The 19,311-nt window shown below is 41.5% G+C and overlaps 1 protein-coding gene, 1 non-coding gene and 2 pseudogenes across 3 annotated transcripts in view; 2 read left to right on the top strand and 2 right to left on the bottom strand.

Annotated features, from left to right (window-relative positions):
- Nudt2 (nudix hydrolase 2) overlaps positions 1-5,231 on the top strand; it is a 15,677-nt gene extending 10,446 nt beyond the window's left edge. For both annotated transcript variants that reach the window (XM_004632008.2, XM_023716058.1), the window contains exons 2-3: positions 1,655-1,788; positions 4,644-5,231. In XM_004632008.2, coding sequence (XP_004632065.1) covers positions 1,662-1,788; positions 4,644-4,960 — 444 coding nt within the window. In that variant the 5' untranslated portion in view covers positions 1,655-1,661 and the 3' untranslated portion in view covers positions 4,961-5,231. The remainder of the gene's footprint in view (positions 1-1,654; positions 1,789-4,643) is intronic.
- A 1,723-nt stretch (positions 5,232-6,954) lies between these two features.
- On the top strand, positions 6,955-12,194 carry LOC111816975 (annotated as a pseudogene).
- Positions 12,195-13,897: 1,703 nt separating this feature from the next.
- On the bottom strand, positions 13,898-15,234 carry LOC101581269 (annotated as a pseudogene).
- Positions 15,235-18,840: 3,606 nt separating this feature from the next.
- Positions 18,841-18,942, bottom strand: LOC111816998. Its single transcript, XR_002821297.1, has one exon. It is a non-coding gene; the product is annotated as a small nucleolar RNA U13 (small nucleolar RNA).
- Positions 18,943-19,311: the final 369 nt, after the last annotated feature.

The raw sequence follows: 19,311 nt of genomic DNA, 5'->3' as shown, positions 1-19,311 counted from the left end.
CCACCACACCCAGTCTCAATTGCTGTCTCAGTGCACCCCAAGGGCGGGGCTGGCACTGCAGGCCCTGGGATCGAACCTGTGGCCCCTGCACCTGCTTACAGTCATGTTACTCCACTGAGCTATTTAACTAGCCCCACCCCCTTTTTTAATTCGAGAATGATTTTTTTTTTTTTCCTACTTCAGGCTGCCTTAAGGATGGGTCTGGTGCAGCTTCTGGAGTTGGGAATCAAACTGCGGTCTCATGCACCATATTGCATTTGTCCAAGTGGTGCATTAAACAACTGAGCTATTGGGCAAGGCCCCAGAAATATATTTTTTAAGACAGGAACTCACTATGTAGTTCAGGCTGTAGTTAATATTCCTTGTAAAATTTCAAATAATACAAAACAGAATAGAAAAAAGTTCCTCAATAATCTTATCTCCCAGAAACCATGATTAATGAAGTGTATTTTTCTGCACATATAGAGTGCCAGGTACAGTTGTGAACATTTGTAATCCTAGCTGTGTGGGAGGTGAGAACAGGAGGATTACAACTTTGAGGCCAGCCTGGGAAATTTAGTCTCAAAAAATAATTTTAAAAGGGTTGGAGATGTAGCTCATTGGTAGAACACTTGCCTAGCAAGAAGCCTTGGGTTTCTTTGGCTCAGTACTGCTTCCAAAAAAAGATAAAAGGAGAAAATATATATTGAGTGCATTATCCAAATCACTACAAAAATGAAATCAAGTCATCTTTGCAGATGTTCCAACCCTTTCAGGTGGAACTGTTACCATCCCATCTCATAGATGAGGAAACTGCCAACTGGGAGGACACACAGCAAATAAGGGTCAGAGCTAGAGCCTGAAACCAGGCTCCAAATTCATGTTCTTGACCATTATACTAGTTTGCTTCTTCTGGGGTGGGTAAGAGACTTTCTTCTTCTACCTGTTTGAACTTTAGATTTTGACCATGTGAATATCTAACATATTAAAAAAGCCTAATAGCTGGGTCAGGTGGTACACTTTTGATAACCCAGCACTTGGGAGATTGAGGCAGGAGCACATGAGTTCAAAGCCAGCCTGAGATACTTAATGAGACCCTGTCTCAAAAAACCAAAACCATACCTGGGGATGTAGCAGAGTGATAGAGTGTTTGCCTCACATGTGGTACTGCCCTGAGTTTAGTTGACAACATCTCAAAACAGCAAGACTAACAACAGAAAAACAAAACATGGATAAAAGAAAAGACTAAAAAGTAAGCAGAGTACACTACATTAAGGTACACTGAACTGCCTGTTTTAGGTAACCCCTCGGAGTCATCAAAACCCCATTGTTGGATCTCTTTGTTGCAGGTACCCAGGACATAGGTTGTAGGTTTACTTCCCAAGATCTCCACTTTTATAACAAATACACATAAGTCCTGTGTTTTACAGGGAGACCAAGAGGACTTAAGGTAGTGACCACATTGACTGAGAGTGGTTACCAAGGTCCTGCAGTTACATCTGAAGGTCTTGTCTCTTGATTCCAGCATTCTCTCCACTGGCTATTGGCATGCTGCCTTTTTCTGGGGATTTCTGAGATCACTGTTACCTAGTATCCTCTCAAGCACCAGAGTGCTGCTGCCTAGCTTCGGGGTATTCTTATTTTGTGTAATATCTCTTCTGTGTTAAATTCTTAGATGAACCATGGCCCTGAGAGCATGTGGTTTGATCGTCTTTCGAAGACATTGTATTCCCAAGCTGGACAACAGCACAATTGAGTTTCTTCTGCTACAGGCATCAGATGGCATTCATCACTGGACTCCTCCCAAAGGTGTGAAGGCAGAGGGGCTGGGTCTTGGGGAAATGCCAGTCATCACTCAGAAATTCACCCTGGGCTGGGCATGGTGGTATATGCCTGTAATCCCAGCACTTGGGAGGCTGAGGCAGGAGGATCACTTTGAGTTTGAAGCCAGCTAAGGCTACATAGTTTAAAGTGAGTCTGAACTGCATAGCAAGAGGCTGTCTCAAAAAACAAAAAGAATAAGGCAACAAAAAAGAAATCCACCCTACTGGACCCCCTAAAAGTCTTGTTCCCAGTGACTGTGTACTAGGAAAGGGTGGGGTGGGCAAGAACCCTTGATCCTTTCTAAATACAAGGTCTCCAAACCAGAACAGAGCTGGAAATAGAATTCTGTGGCTGAATCCCAAGGCAGAAGCAGCATTGTGAGTATCATTCACCAGAGCTCTAGTCTCTACAGTGAATAGGAAGGAGAAAAGTCTCTTGGCTAGGAATTGAGGATGTGGAGGTTGAGTCATGACCGTCCTATGTGTCCACCTCTGTGGGCTTTGAGTTTTTGCTCTGTTAAAGAAGAAAATCCCAAGTTCTCTCCCAGGCCTGTTTCTGATTTCATTTGATCAAGTCCCTTTTATTCAGTGTCCCTGTCACGTTTCTCTTTTGAACTAAACAGAGCATATAGGTTCTGGAGTATTTCTAAACATAATTGTATTTTGAGTTAGAAGGATAGAGAGGATGGGTTTCCTGATAATAGATTCATCTATAGACTGGCAGGAGTGGAAGAGTAAGGAATAGGAGCCATGAAAAACAGAGAGACCTCAGGTGCAGCTTGGCCAGCCCACCTGTGCCCTGGGTCCATCACTCAGCACTTGGGTGGAGTTGATAGGTCTCCAGAATACAAAACAATAAAGACTAGTGGAATTGGGCTGGCAAAGATCTGTTTGTTAGTTGGATGATCTTCACCCCCATTCCTTTTGTTTGCTTGTGGTACCAGGTATTGAACTCAGGACCCTGTGCTTGCCAGGCAAGCACTTACTGTACTGAGCTATGTCCCCAGACCTTTTCTTTTTCTTTTTTTTTCACCCAAATTCCTGATGCTACAGGTAAGGGGTGGCATGATGGCACACTCCTGTAATCCTAGCACTTGGGAGGCTGAGGCAGGAGGATTATGAAAACTTTTGAGACCAGCCCAAACTAGATAGGGAGACTCTCAAAACTGCCCCCACAAAAAAATGAGTAAGATAGATTCTATTGGATGGTCCTAAGAGAGAAGCTCTACTATGTAAGGAGAAGTGGAGGAAAAAAGCCACTGTTAGCTGAAGCCATTAGAATCACCCAGCAGGCAAAGACAGATGGTGGTTCTGGCACCTGTTAGGATGAGGAGCCCAGAGTGAACATCCCCTAGATAGAGAGGGAGTGGGGACTGGGATGGGGAGGGGTGGACAAGGATGTAGAGTTGGAAGCAAACAAGGAAATGGTAATAGGAAACAAATTTTTGCACATTTGAGGTATGAGAAAAAAGGTGGAGAAGAGACAAGTGTCAGGAATACTATGAATAGGAATATTCACACTTAGCTCCTGAATGCCCAAGTCACACTGCATGGTTCCTCTCCCTAAAAGATGTAAAAGGACTTCTAGTTATTTCCTGCTTGAGCTTAGGGAGAAGTTACCCTGTTACCACCGATGAAAACAAAACTAAACAGATGTGTTCCTGGTGAGATGTACTCAGAAACAGGTTGAATAGGGTAGTTCATGATGGTCTAGAACTCACTATGTAACCCAGACTGGCCTCAAACCTGCGTAAGTAATCAGTGCCGGGATTACAGGCGTGCACCACCACAGCCAGCAGAATGGGTTCTCTAAATGGTAAGTTCCTTGTTTTTTGTGTAACAGTAACTGCTTTATGTTACTGCTCTGTGGGCCTCTGGGGAAAAGAACTGGTAGGCTATAGCTCCATCTCCAAAAAAAAAGGGGGGTGGAATTAAGGGGTCCTGCTCCCCCTGAGCTCGCAAACCTGGAGGCCCCGAGTACCTTGCCAGAGCCGTGAGTAGACAGAGGAACCTTTGCTTCCCAGAGCTTCTGGGCCCCTTTGGACAGGTTGAGACTTTGTGAAAGGCCAAGAAGTAAAGCTGAGGGCTGCTCTAGTCTGCAAAGCTTCAAGTTCTCCCACAACAGTTTCTTGGCAGCTGTTGCTTGCCAAATTGTCTTAGAACTGGCTCTCAACTTGTCCTTAGTCTAAGTTCCCACCAGGATTTTCCCAATGAAACTGAAATCTGGCCTTGCTCAGTTAGAAAGATGAAAACAATTTGGAAAAAACCTTGATGGCTACTTGGAAACAGCTGCTGGTGTAGCAGCACAGGGTTCTGAGCCTGTGTTTGGCCCCCAGACTTCAGGGTCCAACTGTAGACAGTGTTAAGTCCGCACTGGATTGTAAGTAAAGTACTCCCTGTGCAGCTAGACCTTTCCCTGCCAAGAAGAAACTGCCCCTCCTTGGAAAACTTGCTTATGGTCTCCTAGGGAAAAGTTGTCCCTCAGTACACAGGAGGAACAGAGCTCCAATGAATAAGAAAGCAGAAAGCTGAGAGAGGCCATCTCACTTTCCATTGAAAAGCAGTATTCTAAACCTGACTTGCCAAACACATGGTCTCTTTCATTCTACAGAGAAAATGGAGTGGGGAGAGAGGGTTGCTCAGACCTCAAGAACCCAATACTACCTGTCTTGTACCCCTTCCCATGCATGCTAGGATATTGCCAATCTCTAAATTTCCTTTAAACCAAACCTAGAAAAAAAATCACCAAAGAACCTATCATTAAATCATGTAACCTGAAAAAATCCAGCACTAGAAACTGTTGACAATTTACTTCTTTTCTTTTTGCTTCCTCCTAACCAGGCCATGTGGACCCCGGAGAGAATGACTTAGAAACAGCTCTGAGGGAGACCCGGGAGGAAGCAGGCATAGAAGCAGGCCAGCTGACCATCATTGAGGGGTTCAGAAAGGAGCTAAATTATGTGGCCAGAGGGAAGCCTAAAACAGTCATTTATTGGCTGGCAGAGGTGAAAGACTACAACGTGGAAATCCGTCTCTCCCACGAGCACCAAGCCTACCGCTGGCTGGGGCTGGATGAGGCTTGCCAGTTGGCTCAGTTCAAGGAGATGAAGGCAGCATTCCAAGAAGGACACCAGTTTCTCTGCTCCACAGCATCCTGAGCTGACCAGAGCAGGCATTTTCTTCTATAGCATCCTTGGGGGCCTTCTGAGATTAACATACTCTCCATTTAATGGAAAACTATACTGATCTGGTTTATAATTGCCAAGTGGGGATAAGTTAGTGAAATCAATGTAGAGGTCACAGATGAGCGCAAGTAAGAATTTTAGCCAAGTGAAAAGACAAAAGAGGAGAAAAAATTGTTTTAAAAAGGTTATGCCCAGGAAGTGCATTCTTCTACTTTATAAATAAACCTTAAACTTCTTGCTTGTCTTTTGATCTATGTTTATTTCTTAGACTCTCTTTTGGAGGGAGGAAAAAAGAATAGTGGAGATTGAGCTTAGGCCTTTTTTGTTCAGCCCTCTTTCACAATTTTGAGACATGGTGTCACTAAGTTACCCAGTTGTGCTTCAACTTCCAGTCCACCTGCTTCAGCCTCCCAGAGTGCTGGGATTATAGACATGTGCCACCACACTCAGCTACTTGGAATTTTGCCATTGGTGAATCAGAATTCTAACTTCAGTCTCTAGATGGAAGGAATCCTATATTCAAACACCATACCCTGGAAAAGCTAAGGGGAAGTGAGTCCAAATGAGAGAGACCCAGCACTGCTAGGGAAACCCTTCCGCTTCTGGAACTCCAAGTATCCCACCCCCTTTGGAGTCGGCCAAGACTGTGACCTGTAATAGGATCTCCAAACAAGCAAGACTGAAGCCCAGAAACTGAGTTTGCTTGTCCACTGATCTATCTCTCCCCAACACCAGACACATATCTTACTATTACTCTGTAAATATTCCCTTAGGTAATTAGAGACCCAAGGAACTTTGGGTGGCTGTCCAGGTCACAACAGAGAAAACAGGCAATTCTGGACTCCTCTGCTTTCAGCCTAGGACTGTCTCTCAAAGTGATAAGCCTTGTCAGCAGGACTAAGGTCAGTAAGAATGAGGCATGCCCAGGCCCCTGGGGCTCTGCTGGGCCAACAAGTTGCCATGTCACTCCACTTGTGCATTCCTCACCTGCAGTGGCCTTTCCCTGCTTCAGCAGATCCTCACCATCGCTGTTTCCCACCTCCATCTACTCCACCTTTTCCCCACAACTCTACTGCAAGATTTGGGCCTCAGCCTTCTTTTCCCTTGCTACTAGGGCTCAATGAATGCAGGGGCAGGTGTTAGATCTTACAGCCTTTCCAGAAGCTGTTACCAGCTGGGTACATCTGGTTTTTATTAGAAACTTGTTACCCAATGAAGTGCAGAAGATTGGAAGGGAAGGGGCATTGGCAAAGGTCATCATGGATTACCAGAGTCAAGAACAACCACCCCTGAAGGAAGAGAGGTCACCCAGGTTTTAAGCAGGCTTCCAGATGTTTCCAGTCACTGGTTCTCTGTGCAGACAGGGCAAAAGTACTAGCAAACAGGATCTTGGAGCACAGCCAAGGACCTAAATGGTTTTGTTCCTCGCCCCTCTGAGCAGCACTCTCCAAAGCAGGCCTGCTGCAGGAAGTTTTTGGAGCTTAATGTTCTCTTCTAGGCCAGCAGGGACCATATCCCACTGATTTAATAAATGCCTGCTGGGCAGTGATGCCAAACCACAGACAAGCTGCTTCCTAACAAGGCCTGGCCAGCCCTGTGCTTCAGAATTGGAGGCTGAAGTCTCAACTCTAAAGCCTCATACATCAAAATGGGAAGGGACTTGGAAAATGACCTAATTTTGCTGCTTGTTTTTATTGTTGGGGAAATTGAGGCTTATCAGGGACCATGGTCTTGGCAGTTGTCTATACATAACGTGCTCTGAAGATGAGGTGCCAGAGAGAAGACTGCTTTATAATATATTACATAGCTATGGAATCATTCCTCTGGGCATCGCAGAGTGTTCTAGCAAAGTATAGGTACTTTAGTGAATAGGTTCCCCATAAATTGTACTCTTGGAAGCTGGGTGGGACTGGGGCATGTTATGGAAGGTGAGTGAGGGTCAGAGAGACTGGAACTGAGATTGGGATATGGAGGTGAGTAGGCTTATTCATATCACTTGTTTTTGTTCAGCTGGTCTTGTTCAATGTAAACTCAGAAATCCCAGAGCATTTGAAGTAGTTCTGTCTCCCCCACCCACCCAACACCCCTCTCCACTGGTAGAGCAGCAATTGCACTTTGGGATGGCTCAGATCTCAAAGCCCTCAGCAGAGTTGCCATGACTCAGGAAATCTTCCATGTTGAAAGTTCCATGCAGAGGATGAGTTGGTCAGGACTGATCTGAAATATGAAAGACCCTCTTCCCAGCCTTTAGAGGGAATCTCCACTGGGACCTCCCTAATATGCCACCTGTGGCTCTTAGAATCCTGAGTTCTGGAGTGCAGTCCCTCTGTGGGTAGAGTGGCCATGGGTTACAGGATCAGAACCAGCAGAAACATTGCTGCTGTGGTCATCTTTCCACTCTACAGGGATCTTCCCTTAGGGAATGAGACAGAAAGAATTGTTATGTATTATTGTGTACACCATGATGTTTTAAAGCATATATGCATTGTGGAATAGTTAAATCTATTGTCATCTTTCGCCTACTTGTTTCCTAATCCTCCTCATCCAGAGATGGTTAGGAAATAGTGTGAATATAATCTCAACTTAGGCAATAAAACTGCATAGAAAAAAAAGTCAAGGGGATTAATAACAGTAGTGGCCTCTGGATCCACTGCACAGCATGTTTGATATAGGACCTCTAAGTGATAGAAGGGAAATTATAACTCTCAACCTGCTAGATGTCTTATATGCCAAGTTTGTGTTCTCTAGAATTGAAGAATGAATTTTAAGGAACAACAGAAGTTAAGAGTAGAAAATTTTATTGAGAGAGAGATATAACTCCTGAGAGAGACAGGAATGGGTTGTCATAGACCCCACTTTTTGGAGGAAGTTTTATAGAGCAAAATCATGAGGTAGTATAATGTGAGACAAAACAATGATCAACCAATAACATTTAAGTATAGCCACTTAAGTAATGTTGATTTAGAGAGGAAGCAAGTGTATGTGGAAAGATCAAGAATCTTTTGGAAGAAACGAGACAGGAGGTCCTGCTCAACCACTTGGGTGACTGATAACTACTAGACTTTATTGAACCAGGTATACCAATTGTAGTATTTTGCTTATCCCCTGGGAAGGCACGTAGGTCTGGTTATTCTTTCTCTTGAGGCCTGGACTTTAATGATGTGCCTCCATCCACAGTTGTAGTATATTTTCATCTTTTGCACTAACTCTCTTGAGGGTCTAGCCCTGTCCTACTGCCTATAATATTTTTATGACTAATATTTTTATGATGGCTATAGTTAATGTCCATACACTAGTTTGTTTTGTTTTTGTAATCTTAGGGATCAAACCGAGGAGTACTCTACCTTCACCACTCAGCTACATCAGCAGACCTCCTCTTCTCCTCCCCCACCCCCCTTTTTGACACAGAGACTTGCTAAATTGCCCGCCTGGCCTCAAACTTTCAGTCCTCCTGCCACAGCCATCCTGTATCTGGGATTATAGGCATGTGCCCCAATGCCCAGATCATATATTATTGAAAAGTAATAAAACCTACAACTTTTCACCACAAAAATAATACTATAATATTATAGTACTATGATAACAGTATTATAGTAAGAATACTATGATAACAGTATTATAGTAAGAATACTATGGTAGTATTATAGTAATGATACTATGATAATAGTATAGTAATAATACTATATGTATATGTAATAATGTATATGTTAATTAGCTGAATTTAACTATTTCATAATGTATATATAAAGTTTAATCTAAAAATATGGCAAATGTCTAAATTTAAATTTTTTATTTCAGTAACGGACACATTGTTATTAATCCCCCTTAAAATACTTCCCCTTGCTCCAAACTTACTTATTCTATCCTTTTTACTATTTCTAAAGCAGTTCTGAAAGCCCTCTTTCACAGATATCTTTATTTGTATTGTCATAACTGCCTTCATGTCTTGAATTTATTCAATTTCTTCTTTCTTTCTTTCTTTCTTTCTTTCTTTCTTTCTTTCTTTCTTTCTTCTTTCTCCATTGCTAGTGATTCAACCCAAGGCCTCATGCATGTTGAGCAATTGCTTTACCACTGAGCTGGATTACCAGCCCAGAATCCATTTAAAATATTTACCTTTCATTATCATTTTGACTTTAGGAAAGAGCCAGAAGTCCCATGGTACCAGATGTGGTGAATAAGGGGGATGAAGATACATCATAATAATTTTTTGTTTGTTTTTTGAGACAGGGTCTCACTATGTAGGCCAGACAGACCTCATACTCATGGTGATCCTATTGTCTTACCTTCTGGAGTCCTGGGATCACAGGTATGAGCCACCATACCCACCATATATTGTGATTTTAAAAAGTGAGTGTGTATGTGTTGTACTTGGAATTGAGCCCAGGGGCTCCTCCATGCTAGGGATGTGCTGTACCACACAGCCACAATGCCAACCTTCTGTTACTTGATTTGGAGATAAGGTCTCACCAAATTGCTTAGGCTGGGCTTGAACTTGCAATTCTCCTGCCTAAACTTACTTTCTTTCTTTCTTTCTTTCTTTCTTTCTTTCTTTCTTTCTTTTTTTTTTTTTCCGGAACCAAGGATTAAACTCAGGCCCTTGCGCTTGCCAGGGAAGCACTTATTCCACTGAGCCATCTCTCTGCACCCCACTCCTTTTTTTTTCTTTTTTTCTTTGCAGAACCAGGTATTGAACTCAGGCCCTTGCACTTGCCAGGCAAGCGCTTACTCTACTGAGCTATCTCCCTGCCCCCCCCAACTTTCAAAGTATCTGAAAATAGGGGCATGTGGCACTATACCCAGACAAAGGCACATTTGAAAAGAGGCTTTTGTTCCTCTAAGGAAGAAAGAAAAAAAAAAAACAAAAACAAAAACTGGTTTTGTCATGAGCAGAAACTATTCAAAGGCTAGTAAAGTTCCACATGTGTAGAAGTCATCTTTAACAGGAATTAAACTTCAAAGGCTTAGAGATAAGAAAGGAGGGAGCAAAGAGAAAGTAAAAACTATTTCAGTTGGAAAAGGGCATTCAGGTCACAATTACTCCTTCTTGCAGTTACAATGCCTCAAGCAGAAACAATGCATAAATTATATTGGTTACAGGGATAAAATAATCAAAGGTGACATAGGTGACCCAATACAGCTAGGACTAGAATTCTGTTCCTGTGTTTATTCTGGAAAGCTTTCTTTTACTTTTTGTGCTCTCAATTTACTTTTTAAGGAGTATAAGTCAGTAGGTAAGCCACAGTGGTGTACAACTGTAATCCTAGCTACTTGGGAGGCTGAGGCAAGACAATTGCAAGTTCAAGGTAGCCTGAGAGAGTTAGTGAGACCTGATCTCTAGATAAAATAATAGAAGGCAGACAATGTAGCCCAGTGGTAGACCATATACTTAGCAGGGAGGAGGCTGTGGGTTCAGTCCCTAGTATCTCTCCCAAAGTACAATTCAGTGCATTTTAATTTAGTTTGAGACAGGATCTCAATACATAGTACAGGGTGCATTTAAAATTATTATGTTGGCTACACCGGCCTTGAACTCACAGTGATCCTCCTGCTTTAGCCTCCCTAGTGCTAGGATTACAGGCCTGTGCCAGGTGCCCAGCCTATTCAGTGGATTTTAGTCTATTCACAAGTTTGTGCAATCCTCATCATCACTATATAACTCTAGATTATCAGCATTCCCAAAAGAAATCCCTATACTGATTGCCAGTCATTCTCATTGACTCCCCAGCCCCCACAACACTCCTATGCTTGGCTACTACCAGCCTACTTTCTACCTGCAAATTTGCCTATTCTGGACACTTCATATAAATGGAATCTTATATTCTGTGGTTTTTTTGTGTCTGGCTTCTTTCACTTAGTATAATATTTTCAAGGTTCTCATCCATGCTGAAGTAAATATGCATCATTACCTTGGTCCATTTTTATCATAATAGCTTTACTGAAATATAATTGGTAAACTGGACCTTTGGCCTGGTTCAGCAGGGGATGGCATTGAGATACAGACCGTGGCCTCAGTGCGTGCAACCTTTGAACTCAAGTGACAGAGGAGCTTCTTTTCACTCTGCTGTTCTACTGGCTGGGCTGGTTATAAAGGTGAGAATTCCAAAAGATAGGGGTGGTCAACCAAAACAGTATATGCTTGCAAATTTATTATTATTATTATTTTATCTCTTTTTATATCTCTTTTTTTCTCCATAATTTTATTGAGAAACAAATAGCAATGAGACAGTTTCAAATCAAATTGGTAGGACAGTTTCAATAATTAACACATTGCATACTCTTTTCCTAGTGGTTATTTGCTGTACAAGATGCAGACATGATATCCTATTTACAAACACTATTGGAACAAATCCCTCTATTCGTTAAGAGAATGTAACTATATATTTATCCTAACCATTTTGAATATATAGATACAAAATGGACATTCATCTGTATCCCCTTTTTTGTTTAGTTCTGTCATTTGAATATTATAGGTGTGTTAACTCAGCAAAATATTCCAAAAGAGTCCAGTAGTCCATAATAGTATTGGATCTTCAGCTTGACTGACAATGTCAGAAATTGTTGACCTGAGTCCCCTACAGCTCAACATAACAGCATGGCTTTACTTCTTATATCTCTCTTTTTGAGAGAAGGTTTCACTATGCAGTTCATGCTGGCCTTAAACTCACTTTGTAGCCCAGGCTGGCCTCAAACTCAAAGCAATCCTCCTGCCTCAGCCTCCTGAGTGCTGAGATCACGAGTGTGCTCCATCACACCCAGCTGCACTTGTGAAAATCTGAAGTATCTGTTCCTTATGCAATGAATCTACTTGATGGAATCAGACTTTCTAGGAGGCCCATCAAAATTCAGTTTAGATCAGTCGGTAGTCACACCCAACAAGTTGTCAGTTTAGCATAATCCAACATCATGGGTTGGTAATTCAAACCCCACCTCCACATCCCCTGTCAGCAGAGAGTACCATGGGTAACATGACACCATTATCCCAGGTACTTGTGACATGGTTCTTTTCTCCAATGATAAGGAACGTTTTGAGACAGATGCTATATGGTGGGAAATTTGGTTCTCCACATGTGGATTGATCAGGATTTTCACCATCAGCTCAGTACATAATCATATGTTTAACCAGTCTTCCAGGGGCTCCCGGGGCTCCTGGATACACTCCCATCACAGTGTAAAATCAGAATTCTTACTTCCAACTAGCAGATAGACCTTGTAGCGAGAACAGTGTTACCCTCATCATGGGTCTGGCCACTGTTACAGAGGAGATTGAAAGGATTTCTTCATGAAGATAGCAACCATGGTGGCTGGGCCATGGCTATGATAACCAAAGGGACAGCAGTAGAGATGGGAAGTGGAGCTCATCTCAACACCAACAAGTATTAAAGGACATTGTTCTATAGGGTCTTTTTAGGCTCTTTTGACTAAGTTGAGCTGAAAATATTTTGAAAAACTATACAGGCCAGCTTTTCAAGTTGCTATATTTATGTTTTTGTTTTTAAAAACCTACAGCTGTAGTTTAATACAGAAATAAGAAACATTGTGGCTCAGGTTTTATTTGATTAACAACCTTTCACTTTAAGCTTTTATGCAAAAGAAAGTGTCACAGTTCCTAATCATGTAGATAGCTTCAGAGGATGGACTGGGTATCAGGCATGATTTTAAAAAAAGTTTTAATTTTGAAAACAAAATTTTATAGTAAAAGAAACATCACTATAATTCTATAGCAGCAGTGTGTCTTTTACTGTAACAAATTTTTAAAATCCTGCTGACCCTGGTGGCACATGCTTGTAGTGCCAGCACTCAAGGGGCTGAGGCTAGAGGATTGTCCTGAGTTTGAGACCAGCCTGAAATTACATAGTGAGACTCTGTTGCAAATAAATAAATAAATAAATAAATAAATAATCCTGTATACTTTGATCAGACCTCACAGATGAGTTGTATTATAAAGAAAATATTTTAAATTTTTGTACTGCAAGAAAGTTCATGTTAAGTGGATCTAATTTTGGTGTGTATAATAGGAAGCCCAAGTTGATAGTCTTCAATGGCTATCTGTATTTTGTTAATAAATAGAAAATGTAATTTTTCAGTGCTTTATTAACAGAAACTTATTGGTTTGGGGGGTTAAATCATTTTGGTTAACTTAGAGAATTTAAGTATAAATTCTGTCACATTCTCCTTGTAGCCTTACCGTATACAAGTATAAATCTACTTGTGCTATTTCATTCTAAAATTTTAGAAAATTTGCACTAACTCATGCTTGATGTATGGCTGGTCACTTAGAAAGCTGAGGATCTGTGCCTATATATTTTTACGTGGAAAATTACAGCGTTAATATAAATTCCTTTTTATTCAGGAAGAACAAAAATATCAATGTATACTCAGATAAAATGGTAAAACGTTTTACTAAAAGTATTCTTCTCAGGAAAAAGGGTTTATGAAATCTTTACATGCTGCTTGCTTCAACAAACTTCAGCAATTTTAACATTCCCAAAGTTCCCAAGCCATGTATACCAAGGACACATTTTATTACAATGATTGTACAAGTTGATTCTTGTTGAACATTCGAAAGAATTTTAATGTTAACATTTTTCTGCTTTTAAAATGTTAATTTTTTTGTCTTTTTGAGACAGAGTCTTGCTATATGGTTTAAGCTGAACTTGAGTTTACTTTGTACCCCAGGCTGGTATTGAATTTGCAACAATTCTCCTGCCTTAATCTCCCAAGTGCTGGGATTACAGGTAGAGCCACCACACCCAGCTAAAATGTTAATATCTTTAACAAAACATTTATGTATGTACTATTTCCCTTTCATTGCAGAATTTTTTTTTTAAGTCTGGCATGGATTTATTAAGAAGCTTATTAGTCACAGTGAATAAAAGCCATGGACAGAACTCAAGAGACCTCCTTTTTTTTTTTGGTACCAGGAACTGAACTCAGGGCCTCACGCTTGCCAGCAGGTGTTGAGCCACATCCCTGGCCCTCTTGTGAGATATTAACTAAGTCTCCATCTTATACCAACCAGGTTGCCCACAAGTACAGCAATGACTTCAACCTCTCCCAGACTGCTTAGCTAGAAAGCAGGGAAGACCTCTCCCCACAAGCTATCACGCTTCTGCCCATGAACACTTTTGCATGACAGACACCTCCAAGCGGGGCAACTTGACGAGAATACTGAGCAATGACAGGGACAGGCAAGCAGGGACAAGAGTTTCTAGTTAGAGGCCCTCCTGATGGTTCATAAAAACATAGTGCTGAGGCTTCAGAAGGTTTCTTACAGCTCAGGAGTTTCCATTTTTAAAAAAACAAGTGACACAAAAATCCTGCCACAAATCAAGACACTTGGGATTCCATAGCCACACTGGCTGGAAAAGCAAGCATTATCCATGACTGACAGATGCCACCCAGCTTAAGACCCAATTCCTGTAGTGCCCTAGAGAATGCCCACTGTCCCTCAGGACCCACTCCACTCTCCCAGGGGTGTGGTATCTTCCATAGGCCAGGTTTCCACAGCAAGACCCAAGGACAAGGCTTGGCAGAGGCTGTGGCTGCCCTCTCCCGCTGGAGCCTCATCTCCATCCTTCTGAACAGGCAGCTGTACATCTTCCCTGACGCAGCGCATCTGTGGGTGCCTGGGCCAGCCTTAGGAAATGAAGTGGTTCTGTGGGGTGACCTGATGGACCCAGGGGTCTGCTGGGTTGGCCGATACTTCATAGTTGCAAATGGTCACCTCCTGTCGCCGAAGCTCAGTCCATTCTCCTCTCAGGCCAATATAGAAGACCTTTGTGGTATCTGCTCCGAAGTTTTTTGAAATATGAATGGACAGATGATAGACATTTGAAAAAGGAGAAATTTTTGTAGCATACTCTAACTCCCCTGTAACATCCCGGTTCAGACTAAAGGTCTGGTCTGGCTCTCTTTCTGTATCATCAAACGACATCTGTGGAATGTTCTTGTACAGTCTCATTTCAGAGGGGTGCGAGCCATCATCCTCTCCCATTATAATGATGCCTTTGAGCTTGACATTACCCGTAAATGGAATATTAAACAGAAGCTCTTCATCTGCATCACTTTCAACAAACTTGGAGCGGTCGGTCCGCTCCTCCCATGGCTTGAAGACGCTGTGGCCGCTGCCCTCGCGGCTCTCGTTGCAGCTACAGGCCGTAGGCCAGGCCGCGCTGCTCTGGCGGCTCCTCGCGTTCGGCTGCGCAGCGATAACCACCTCCACCGTGGCTGTGCCCGTGTGACATGGCAACGCTGCCACCCGAGCGTCCCTCTGGCACCGCCATGCCTCATTCGCTCCGCTCCGGCTGCCAAGCGCTGCGCCCGCCGCGTCGTAAAAGCACAGAATTGTTTATAAAATTCATTTCTTGCGAATTTTGGATCTTTTTTTAAAAATATTAATCACATAATTTGTACTCTTACTTTTTAACGTTAAAATTATAAAAAAATAATTCTATACCATTCAAAACATTCATTTATTGCATACATGATTTCAATACATAGCTCAGTCTGGCCTTGAGCTAACTATGTAACCCAGGCTCACTTTGAACTCATGACAATCCTCCTGTCTCAGCCTCCTGAGTACTGGGATTACAGGTGTATGCCATCACATCCAGCCCACAATCAATTTTAGAAAATTCCAACACTTCCCAAAAGAAAAGTATACCCATTAGCAGTCATGCTCTATTTCTCCAAACTTTCTCAGTCCTAGGCAACCACCCACCAGTCCTTTCTCTTTCTTTCTCTTTCTTTCTTTCTTTCTTTCTTTCTTTCTTTCTTTCTTTCTTTCTTTCTTTCTTTCTTTCTTTCTTTTCCTTCTCTTCTCTTCCCCCTTTCTTCCTTTTTTAAAATGCACTGAACTGTATCGCTAGCCCCTTTTTTTATTTGAGACAGGATCTCCGTAAGTTGTCCAGGCTGAATTTGGAATTGCATTTCTCCCTCCTCAATCTCCAAGAGTGCTCGATCACATTCACCACTGCTCTCAGCCCATATACTTTCTGCCTCGATAGATTCTTTTGTTTTATGTATTTATTTATTTATTTATTTATTTTTGGTATTTGGTACAGGGTCTTCACTACGCAACTCAGACTAGTAGTGATCCTCCTGTTTTCAGCCTCCCCAGTGCTGAGATTACAGGCGTTCTTCACAGCACCCAGTCTTGGTGGCTGGCTTGGCACACCAGAGGCGGGACTTGAATGGCATGTGGAACCAGGGATCAAACCCAGATCCTTGTGCTTGCCTAAGCAGGTGCTTAGACCACTGAGCTATCTCTGTGGCTCTGCCTCTATAGATTCTAAACATTTCATGTGATAGAATCATACAGTGTGCTCTTTTATGAATGACTTCTTTCATTTATTATATTTCGAAGTTCATTTATGTTGCAAAGGCATCAGTAGTTCAAATTCCATTATATGGATATATCACATTTTGTTTACCTAATTAGAGTTGTTCCTGCTTTTTGGCTATTATAAATAATGCCGTTATGAGCATTGTATACATGTTATACATGTTTTTATTTCCCTAAATATAACCTAAGAGTAGAATTGTGGTGTTATATGGTAGGTAACTATATATTTAGGCTTTGAGACACTGACAGACTGTACAATGTCTGCACCTTTTCTATTACCAGCAGAGATCACCAATGCTCCAATGTCTCCACCTTATCACCAATGTCTGTTATTATCTGTCTTTTTTATTATAGTGGGTGTGGAGTTGTATCATATTGTGGTTTTGATGTGCATTGTCTTCATGATTAATGCTTTTGAGCATCTTGTGTTTATTGAACATTTGCTATGGTTTGTGTCTAGTTGTCCCTCCAAAGTCTTATGCAGTCATGGGGTGGGGACTTCTAGAATTTGAAATTAACTCATGATCCACTAGGATTATAGGTCTTAGTACTGCTGAGATTATGGGTGGAATGCTACACCCAACCGGGGGCAGAAAGCCTGAATGCAGTATAAGACTCTCTCTGTGTTGCCATTGTTGTTGTTCCACCACCATGAACTGGATGCTCTCTGTCCTGTGCCACTTTGGAGCCAGCCAAGTATGGACTGAAGCCTCCAGTATCTGTGAACTAAATAAACTTTTCCTTCTTTCATTTTGGGTGTCGGGTATTTGTTTCAGCAACAAGAAAAGAGTAACTGAGACAACATTTCTTTATTTGGATTTTCTTTGGAGAAATGTCTGTTCAGTTTGTTTCCGTATTTTTAAAAAATTCATTAGTCCTCTTATTGCAGTATCAGGCAGAGGCACCAGAACGACAGGATCTGGAGGTAGATTAATTTATGTCAGTGGGTCCTGATTGGAATCATTCCCAGAATATCTGGTGGTCTAGGACTTATATGGGATAAGCAAGCAGGAAGTAGAGAGGCAGAATGACTTGTCAATTGGGGATTATTTTATACCATGTGCATCATGGAGACCAGCTATGCATCCAAGTGACCAGACTTTTCTAAGAAACAGAAGCAACCGGAACTGAAACAGGAATTGTTCCCTGGACAACTAAGAAGCTGATGTGTATTGGCAGCAGGGGGTAAGAGGTGGGATGTGAGTAGGGGTGGGGCATTTTCTGTTACATTGTTACTGAATTGTAATTGTTCTTTGTGTGTTTCAGGTACAAATCCCTTATCAGATATATAATTTACAAAGCCTCAGACTCCTGAGTGCTGGAATTAGTCCTGTACCACCATGCCCAGACTTGGTATCCATTATTGAAGAGATAATTCCTTGGCTGTGAGTATAGCTCAGTGATAAAGTGCTTGCTTAGCATGCAAAGAGGTCCTGAGTTGACACCCAGTACCACAAGAAGGGCAGGAGCAAAGATGATTCTTGCCTTCATTGAATGCTTTGGGGACCCTTGTCAAAACTCACTTAACCCTCTACCAGTCTTGGTGACACATAATCCCAGCACGTGGGAGGCTGAAGTGGAGGGTCACCATGAGTTTAAGGCCAGCCTGAGCTACATAGTGAGACCTTATCTCAGAAAACAAACAAACAAACAAAAAACAAAGCAAAAAACCTCACTTGACCCTAAGCATTTATTTCTAAAATCAATCCTATTTATTTATTTGCAGTACCAGGGATTGAACTCAGGACCTTGAGCTTGCCAGGCAAGTGCTTATTCTGTTGAGCTATCTCCGTGGCCCAATCCTATTCATTTTAACTATATCTATCTATCCTTTTTTTAGTAAGTCACTCAAGCTATGCTTGAACTTGTGATCCTTCTGCCTCCCTCCCTACAAGGGTGTACCACTATGCTGAACTGGAATTTTGCTATTTCTACTGTTGCTGGTGGTGATGGTGGTAGTGGTGGTGATGGTTTGTTTGTTTTTCTGCAAGGCTGGGGAATCAAAACCAGGGTAACATACTATGGGATGACTTTTTATTAATAACTTTATTCCATCTACTTGCTATACATCTATTTAGTCTTCCATTTCTTCAGCCAGTTTCAGTCTTTTTAGCAATGTGTCCACTTTATCTACTTACTTTACTCTGTGGGCATGCCTTTTTTCATAGCATTGCCTTTTGAGCCTTTAAAAAAAGGTCTGCAAGGTTGGTAGTAGATTTCCCCTCTTTCATTCCTTTTAGTGATTTTGGTTTTCTCTTTTATTAGTCTGTATAGCTCAATGTGTTAATTCTGTTAATTTATTGAAAGATCTACTATTTTAGGTTTTTTTACTTTCCCTATTTTTTTTTATTCTTTTTTTTTCTGCTCTGGTTTTTATTATTTCCCCTTTCTACTTGTTTTGGGATTACTTTGCTTTTCTTGTTTTTAGTTTCTTGTGATGGAAGTTCAGATTGTTGATTTAAGATTTTTATCTTCTTTTATGTTTTATTTTATTTTATGTTTTTCACGTCAGATGGGTAATGTGCCCACATGGTAACAAGGCTTGAGGGAGGGGCATCTCAAGCATACAGCATGAACACCCAATCATCATGCTTATGAACCAAAGGATTGTTCTTCTGTTTTAGGCAGATTTTTGCACTTCTATTTATTATTATTATTATTTGTGTGTGTGTGTGTGTGTGTGTGTGTGTGTGTGTGTGTGTGTGTGTGTTGATGTCTCATTATGTAGCACAGGCTGGCCTCAAACTCACAGCCCTCATCTTCCCTCAGGCTCCCCAGTCATTGGAATTACAGACACACAGTTATATATTATTATTAATCATAGTCACCATGCTATAAGTAGATCTCTAAAAGGTATTCATCTTTTTTTTTTGCTTTTATTTATTTTTTTATAACAATAAAATTCTTCATAGGAAAATTTGCATGGGTTTAGGTACACAATTTCTGTACAAGTATAGGCAGACATCATCAGATTTGT

The sequence above is a fragment of the Octodon degus genome, unplaced genomic scaffold, assembly GCF_000260255.1.
Source record: "Octodon degus isolate 3935 unplaced genomic scaffold, OctDeg1.0 scaffold00045, whole genome shotgun sequence".
Lineage (NCBI taxonomy): Eukaryota > Metazoa > Chordata > Mammalia > Rodentia > Octodontidae > Octodon > Octodon degus.
Note: the sequence above shows the minus strand (reverse complement) of the source record. Positions and strands in the feature narration are given on the sequence as shown.